This window comes from Cariama cristata, unplaced genomic scaffold, assembly GCF_000690535.1.
Source record: "Cariama cristata isolate BGI_N322 unplaced genomic scaffold, ASM69053v1 scaffold30163, whole genome shotgun sequence".
Classification (NCBI taxonomy): Eukaryota; Metazoa; Chordata; class Aves; order Cariamiformes; family Cariamidae; genus Cariama; species Cariama cristata.
In genome coordinates, this window is record NW_009609430.1 from 25,649 (window position 1) to 34,293 (window position 8,645).

The following is an 8,645-nucleotide window of genomic DNA, read 5'->3' on the forward strand; positions in this document are numbered from 1 at the left end:
TCATAGTCATTTCATGCTATTGGTATAGATGGCATGAAATTGTTGCCTTTGGTTTGGTGGAGTATTTTTAATGCCTCTTTTTAAAACTTTGTGTCCCAACAGCATTGGTCAGTTTTTATTGCTTTTGTGTTTCTTTTTTCTCTTTGAGTAGGGATAATTTTTATGAAGCATATTATATTTTGGAAATGCTCTTAGACATTTTTGCATATTTAGAAGCTTCTGATTTGTAGAAAGCAAATATAAATCATCAGAATAAAGCACTAGATCCAAATGTCTTTCTAAAAATATGTAGAAAACAGGTTATCAGTATGTCTTCAGCATATAGATTTAAAAAATAGTCAATAATCATCTGTTCCTCTGAAGGAGGGACTCTGAACTATCAATAATTCATACTTAGACACTAAAATCTAAGCACCATTAGAAACCTAAGCTTTTCTTCAGGAGGTGGAGGCATGGTTAATGCTTTTGTTTCAAAAAGTGCGATAACTCTTCTGTATTTAACCAAGCAAGTAAAATTCTACCTGCACTAATTTACCCAGCAGACCTCATTTTACTGTTGTTCTTGGATAAGTTTTTTTTATGACAGAAATTAATAAGAATCTTACCTGTTCCATGTGTTCAGCAAGCATAACACAATCCTATCCCTTGCAAGAGCATGTCCTGTCACACAGATTGATCTTCAGTATTCAGAATCATAAAGGAAGATATAAAACTGACTAAACACTGCTTAACTTATAATTCTGCTACTGGCTTCAGTTTTCATCTCAGAAAAAGAAAAGAATATTGTTTCTTGGTTCATAATTTTTTACAGAAATATTTACTAGAGAACTATGCTAGAACAATTCACTCATCTTTAAAATTTCTTTGAGCTCAGCACTGAAAGATACAATATAATCTCAGATTAGTAGTAATTAACTGTTGTTTTCTGGGTTTGACAGCCAGGGAAAGCACAAAGGGAAGCACAATAACATTGTGTGTAATGGTACTAGATTTCAATATTGGATACAGTTTTCAGCCTCTGCTGTTCAAACTTGAGTCATTATCTTTTGGCATAGAGGCAACAGTGTTGTTAAATCAGTTATATTGAAATGTCAACAATTAAACTACATGAAACTACTACATAATTCACTTTTCTTAAGGTGCTCACCTGCCAGAGGTTATCGTCTGCCATCAAGTGCCTTAATTAACCTGTCTCACGGTAGTCGGTCAGAAATGGGAAATCAAAAACTGACGGCCATAGTTAAACCTCAGCCAGCTGTGAATAACTACAATTCATATGCATCTGATCTGTCATCTGTATGCTCACAAAAAGTGCATCTGGGAGGCCTCAACCATTCCCCTCGCTCCCTTTTTGTTCCTACTCAAGTAAGACTTTTCTTTCATTTGTACAAAAGTGTTTTTCCCTAGAAGCTGAATTATGGTTGTTATCTTCATTGCTACAAAGAAAATTTAAATGTTATGTCAGTATATTAGAAGTAGGATAATCCTTATGTTGGAGAAATTAGTTAATCCAATAATGAAAGGGACCAAAAGTTCCCTATTGACAGTTGTTTTGATTTGAGTAGTTCCAGTTGCATTTCCAAGAGAAATACTTAGTTCAGAGCAGTGACACCACTTTTGGTGTCAACAAAATTTGTTTGGGCAGAGATGCAGTTATTTTCTTAAAACTCTGTTCCAAGTAATGCTTTCTGTAGGCCAAGTTTGTCCATGCTCAGAAAGAGAAGACATGATTTCCTAGTCAATTTTGCTGCTTGGTTGTGATTTCCTTTGTTTGAAAATGCAGTAAAGGGGGAAAAATTACAAATGAATTGGGGTTCTCATTGGTTTAATTAAACTTTATTTTTTAGTAAGTGACTTTTCTAAAGAAAATTAGCTTAATGGGTAACTTCACGTTACTATAGGTGTGTTGGAGAATAATTGTCTCATGTTTTCTAAGTCTATACAGGAAAAAGAAAATTTAAGGAATTGAAACACTCCTGATTTTTTTTTTTTTTTTTTTTTCCCCTCTCAATGATTTAGCAACTGAATGGAAGACAGCATTACAATCTCAGGGCTGAAAATCAGGGCAACTCTAACTCACCCCAGAAAGGATCATGTCTGAGTGGCAATCAGAAAAATAAAGTGAGTGTTCTAATTCATTTAGTATTGGACCCAAATGTCTCAATATTCATTTTAGCCCCCTATTTAGAGCGGATGTTCTTTTCTCATGATTAACAGATAGCTTTGTTTTAGTACATCAGATGTTTTAGTCTGGATACAGGCCAGAGCAGAATTTATTCCAGTTCTTGAATGAGTATAATATCCTGTGTTATCCTGGTTTAGATTCCCAATTTTCGAAAGTGTTTTTTACATAGCTGGGCTTCAGTTCTGTGATAACATACCTGTAACATTATGAAGCAATTGAGCCTGATTGATAAGGTCTTATAAAATCAGGCATTAATAATAAAATTTAAGAGTACTACAAGTATAAAAGCATGTTTTTGAAACCACTTTGACTTCCTATCTGAGTTTTTAATTCTACTCTGTGATCTTTCCTGTGTTCGTAACTTCAGTTAATAACAAAACAAAACCAATCTCAAAACTAAGCTCATTTCAGTTTAATAGTGATTTTGGGGAAAAGTTGTTATATAAATACAACCCACCACAACAGCCTGTTTCATAAAGCTCTACTAGTGTCAGTATGAAAATTTCTGATGTCTGAGCACTGTTAAACATGGACCTTAGAATTTTCAGAATGTCTTTGTTTATGATCAGCTGTTCAAAAGTCCAAGTTTATAGATGCTGACTTTGGGGGTGTTGTTTCTTATTTTGTCAGGCGCAGAGTAAGCAAGATGATGAATTCTGCAGCATATGGCAATCATTGCAGAGTTCTGGGAAGTCTCACCACATTCAACAAAATATGCATGGGAAGGTTAGTGTATAAACTGTAAACAGATCCTTGGTTTCAAAATGAAGGTACTGAACTTTATACATCAGTTTATTACATCAGAAAACTTTCTAATTAATATTACAAATAAATCCTCTGGATGATAGTATTGTTACACAGGGTATGTATAGCTCTGGAAAGACGTAATCGTACAGGGCTACTATGTAAATGATACATACATAGTTTTGTGGTTAAGCTTTGATGTTTGAAATCCTAGGGTGCAGTTCTACCTCAGGAAATCAAGCTGGGAACTGGCAATCAGTTCTATAAGCCAGGATTCAATGACAGCAGCTTTAAAGGTCAGCAAAGAAAACAGGAGCCGTATAAAAAATGTAAGTATTATAATTAGAGACTTTGTTTAGGAGAAATATTTGCTTTATCTCATCTTCATTGAAATGTCTATTGAGTTTTTTTGTAGTTATTGACAAAAAATAGTTTATTATATGTTGCACTTGTTATTGTCAAATAATGTCCCTGGTGTGCACACTTAATCCTGAATGTTTTTAATCAAGCTGTTCTGCATTATATTGACTTTCCACCCATCTGATATAAAAACAAAACAAAAAAACCCCACAAATTGGCTTTGAAAATTTGCTTGTGATCATATTTGTAGAATATAAAATTAGATACATTATTGAATATACTTCATTTTATTTTATCCTACAAGAAAAGCATACACCAATTGACCTATAAAGTATGAATTAAACATTTGATGCAACCATTCAAATTAATGCAACTCTGTGTACTTGTATGGAGTTACTAATTTTTTTGAGTCTTCATTATTATTACGGTTTTTGAAGAGCATTTCAAAAGAATACATTCTTTTGTAGTTAAAGAAGATTCCAAAGTTACAAGAGGTGACAGTCAGCCACATAATAAAATACCAAACAAACAGGTAATTTCTTCTGTACTGAGTAAATGTATTCTTTCATTTTACTCTGATCTGATTCATCATTTTACAGATTTCTCTTTAACTGGCTTCTTAGTTGATTCTTTTACTAGGTAAATTTTATTTTGGAGATTTTTTGTGTTTCTCTAGACATTTTATAGACAGAAAATGAGAGAAAGTGCATAAGATGTATAATGATACCAAGTGATTTTCCTATTCCTCTCAGACTCTAAAAGCTATGCTGTACTGGGAAAACAGAAATGCTAGGTTTTCGATAAGCTGAAATACTCTAAGAATATTAGCTTGTGAAAGCTATTTGCAGATGCATTTCTAATATGACTGTGTTACAATGAGTAATGGAGTATTAGTATTCAATAATAAATGCTGCAGTTTATTTCAGAATTTTGCAGGTGTGAATAAGTACAATGTCAAACTTCTGAAGAGGAATGAAAGTCCCAACATGCCTGTAGTTCAGAAGGCTGCAGTTGATGGTCCCTGTACAGGTGGAAAGGTGGGATCTAGATAGTTGATTTTCTTGTGCTCTTTGAATAACTTCAGTTTCCAGTCCATTTTGTTCCAATTAATCCTGGTAATTTCTGTGCAAATTCATGTTTATAACAGATACAAGACAAACCTGTATAACCTTGATCATTCTTTAAATCAATTCTCTATTGGTCAATACTTGCACGTTTTTAGTATGCAAAACTTCATGTAGTCTCTGGATATCTGTTCACACTCTGAGTAGATATGATGTGATTTGCCCAAACCAAGAGAAAAAAGTCCTTATTGAGCATAGGATTAATCTCAAACTAATATACCCTTCCTCTTGCATCTGCTTGTGATATACTAAGTTGATGTACTTCTTTTTTTTTAATTTGTTTTAAGGACAATGAACTTGAAAGCCTTCTAGCTTCTTTGAAAATTTCCAAAGAAAATGAAGTACAGACTTATTCCAAGGAAGCAAGAGCTACAAATGAAGAACATCTGTCACCACAATCATTTGCTATGGTCTGTATACTGCAGGAATCATTACATTGCAATTTAGCATCTGCTATCTTAGGATCAATGCTTCTATTTAAAGAAACTCCATGAAACCTCGCACTGCCTTCTTAAACATATTGATGAGCTTTTAATTAGCTATTCTCAAAGAAAAGTAACACACATTTGTTTATGCTAAGATGGTGTTATCTGTGCTTTGGTAAAATGTAACTGATAGGAAAACAAAAATTCAAATTTTGTTACCAATTTTGATATTCAGAGTTAAGTAAGAAGGTAGTGTTATCTGAAAGCCATCATGTCCCTGAATGGTTTGGTTTATTTTTAAAGAAAGGAACACAGATGCTCAAAGAGATTTTGAAGATAGATGGCTCTGACCTGGAAAGAAAGAATGAAGTGAAATCCCAAGTTAATGATGTTCCTGCTCCCCATAGTAGACATGGACCTGCCCTGCAAAACAGACAAACAAAAAAAATGGGTATGTTTAGACATCAGCTCATAGTTCAGAGCTTGACCTTGTAGTGACATTTTAGAACATGGCTAACAGTGTAGTACTGATTTTCAAAATTCAGTAATAAAACATCCATCTTTTTTGGTTCTACTTCTTTATTCAGATGTAAAAATCTCTTTATATGTAGTCTCCTGGGTTTTGTTAATCAGATATGAAAATACCAGAAAAAAAATCAAATACACTTTTTTTCTGCTAACAACAAAGTTGCTATCCTTTTAGTGAAGGAAATGTTTGTGATACAGCTGCTTTTTTTTTTTTTCCCTCCCCTTCGGTCAGCTGCTTATATGAACAAGCCTCGTAGCACTGGAGGCACTCCAAACACACCAGCACTGGAAACTGGAGGTCACCCTTTTGCTTGCCCACAGCCTGCAGCATCTACTGTTTCTGAACTTTCTCGTATTTGTTCTCTTGTTGGAATGTCGCAACCAGATTTCTCTTTCCTAAAAACACCACAGGTAAAAAGCTTTTTCTGCAGAAGTTGAAGTTCTCAACTTTGTTTCAACTACACTATATTAAACATTTGAACTGAGCACTGAAATCCATCTAAAAATAAACCTTAGCTCCTTTTGTTTTGTTGCTTTTTTTCAAAACACACACATCCTTTGTTTCTATCTCCGTTTGTTTGTCAGCAATACAAATTCCCTCAAAAATCTTATCTCCTTTTTCTAGACCATGACAGTTTGTCACATAAAATTATCAAATGGTTTGTTGGTTCATGGACCGCAGTGTCATTCTGAAGCTGAAGCAAAGGAGAAAGCTGCGCTTTTTGCTTTACAGCGTTTGGTGAGGATGCAAAGAATCTTTTAAAATCTTTGTCTCTGTTGCATTGCATCTGCTTGTAATCTTCTGTTTCCTTCTTCATAGAGTTCTATAGGAGTAAACTTCCCTTCACCTCCACCTCCACCAGTGTTTCCAAATTATCAGCCACTAGGAGTTCCTGTACCACCTGGATCTATTCCTCCGGTATTTGCACAACCCCCTGGTAAGTATTTGAATAGTACACTTTGCAAATATTGTCGTGATATCCTGTAATTGTAATAATTCTTTATATAAAAATTAGTGCCTTCCAGAAAGCCCTATTTTTGGTCTTCAGGTAGGTAGTTGTATGTCTGAACTGGCTTTGAAAACATGAACCTCTTCTCATCGATATGCAAATTAATTCAATACAAAGAATCACGTCTCTCCCAATTATTTTTTTTTTCCTCAAAAATGTATTTTTCCATTCAGTCTTAGTTGGTTTTTGTGTTTTTCTTTCCTTCAAAACAATAGTAATTAGTTCAAAGCTGATAATCCCAGTCCAGAATTCATAAGAAACCTCCTCCTTGCTTTTCTACATGGATTTTTTTTTTTTCCCCCTGTGTAGTTAACTGTTATCCATGCATTAGTGGTTTTATTTGTTTCTAACCAACTTTCACTGAAGTGCTGCATCACAATCCTGTTGTACACTGCCAAACATTAGAATGGTAAGTAACTGCCCAAAAATAGCTGAAAATCCTGGTGGCGTTTGTGGTTCCCATCTATTTTATATTTCTACTGAAGCTCACATTCACAGCTAGTAGTTAATGAGTCAGCACCATTGTAGTATCTGTATAACAGCTGCTACATCTCTTCTCCCCAGGGTTTCTATATTGTTGACTTGTTTCAAAAGGATGGCCTAAACTTGCAACCTTCTACTCGTACAGTTCACTCAGCTAAGGATGTGCACTCTGAAATGCACATGCTGTGACTTAGTGCTCTTAACTGTGCTGTTTGAGATTTTTTTGGTAATAAATAAATACTTACTTGTTTTCAAGTAAACATGAAGAGTATGAGGCTTTATTGGAAAGACAACATGCAAACAAATGTAGTTGGGGTACTTTTGGGGTCTTGGTATGTTGGTATCCTCTTTTTGAGGAAAGAGAACTAAAAGTTACTTATTTTCACAGCTAATATAATGCCTCCATCACCTCACATGTTTGGTCCAGTGTCCTGGGGAACTCCAGTGCCTAAACATTATTATCCTGGCTCCTATCCAGGAAATGTGTCTCTTGCAGGAACTATACCAGTTGGTTCTCACAACCAGTTTATACCTCTGCAGGTAAGATTTGCAGGTTTGTCTTAATATTCTATTTTTGTAAAAAATGTACCTACGTGATGAATGCAACAACACTCCCACTGTGAAGCACTGTCTAGTATTAGAAGATTATTGTAAAAAATTGTATGCATGTTTTCTAAAAGTGGAATATTTGCAGTTTTTTTGAGAATGCATTCTGTTAAATAATATTTATTTAATTTAAAGGTAACTAAAAAAAGGGCTGCTAACAAGAAAAACTTTGAGCTCAAGGAGTTTCAGAGTTCCCCTCAAGCTGCACCACTAAAGAATGAACAGCCAGTGTCTTCTGACCACATTCAGCAAGATAGTTCTTCAGCTCCTTTAAAATCTCCTCAAGCTGCTCAATCCACTGTTTCATTTCAAGACAATGTGGCTACTCCAAGTGTTCCTCATAACAAATCAACACCAAACACTTCCAGCAAGCGAAAGCCAAGAAAGCTGGCTGTCAATTTTGGCGCACCAAAATCTTCAGAATAAATATGGTAGCTAGGTGTATTTTATCTTTAACTCTTCCCCCACTGTTATGTTCTATCATTTAAAAAAATCAGAAAGCTCTATTAAAAAGACCAGCCACTTTAAGTATAATATAGAATGAAATACATTTTATTTGCTATGATTTTCAGGTTGTCATGAAAACTATAAAAATTACATTAAAACTTAATTATTTTTACTTAAATTAGCAAAAGCCAGGAAATGCTGAGTTAAGGTTGCCATGCCATCCATTGTGCCTAGGTTTCTAAACAGTGGCTTACAGACTATACCGGGTAAGCAGCAATAACAGTGGCAACCTTAATTCAGAATTCCTGTGCTTTTTGGGAGGGATATGGAGCGGTAATAAGTTGGGCATCTAACATTGCTTAGTATGACATCTTGTATTCTAGCTTATTTTTAAGTAGTGTAATAAGACTGAAAGGAAGAATTATTTAAGTGCAGCTTTTATATTGGCTCTCCTGGTCCTTCTGAGTTGAGTCAGTGTGTCTAAAGCCTAACTACAGTGGAACTGCCAAATTAGCTTTAACTATGAACTGCTAGGTTTTGTACCAGAGGGCAACAACTTTACAACTTTCAAAATGTAGGTAGTACTGTATCTCTAATACTAGAGTGGCAAAAAGTTGTTGCCGATGCAGAACCTGTTCCAGGAGATGAATTTATAGGATGTATTGAATAAAAAAAAATATATTTGCAAAGTAGAGACCTCTTTAGTAAAGTACATTTATTTTTTTTAATCTAG

At 34.6% G+C, this 8,645-nt stretch overlaps 1 protein-coding gene across 1 annotated transcript in view; it reads left to right on the forward strand.

Moving 5' to 3' along the window:
• The window catches only part of XRN1 (5'-3' exoribonuclease 1), a 31,234-nt gene extending 22,909 nt beyond the window's left edge, over positions 1-8,325 (forward strand). The window contains exons 30-42 of the mRNA XM_009697541.1: positions 1,140-1,365; positions 2,020-2,121; positions 2,816-2,911; positions 3,144-3,258; positions 3,757-3,821; positions 4,216-4,326; positions 4,701-4,823; positions 5,142-5,289; positions 5,599-5,777; positions 5,992-6,105; positions 6,187-6,304; positions 7,248-7,399; positions 7,601-8,325. Of these exons, the coding sequence (XP_009695843.1) occupies positions 1,140-1,365; positions 2,020-2,121; positions 2,816-2,911; positions 3,144-3,258; positions 3,757-3,821; positions 4,216-4,326; positions 4,701-4,823; positions 5,142-5,289; positions 5,599-5,777; positions 5,992-6,105; positions 6,187-6,304; positions 7,248-7,399; positions 7,601-7,891 (1,840 nt within the window). The 3' untranslated portion in view covers positions 7,892-8,325. The remainder of the gene's footprint in view (positions 1-1,139; positions 1,366-2,019; positions 2,122-2,815; positions 2,912-3,143; positions 3,259-3,756; positions 3,822-4,215; positions 4,327-4,700; positions 4,824-5,141; positions 5,290-5,598; positions 5,778-5,991; positions 6,106-6,186; positions 6,305-7,247; positions 7,400-7,600) is intronic.
• The last annotated feature ends 320 nt before the right edge of the window (positions 8,326-8,645 follow it).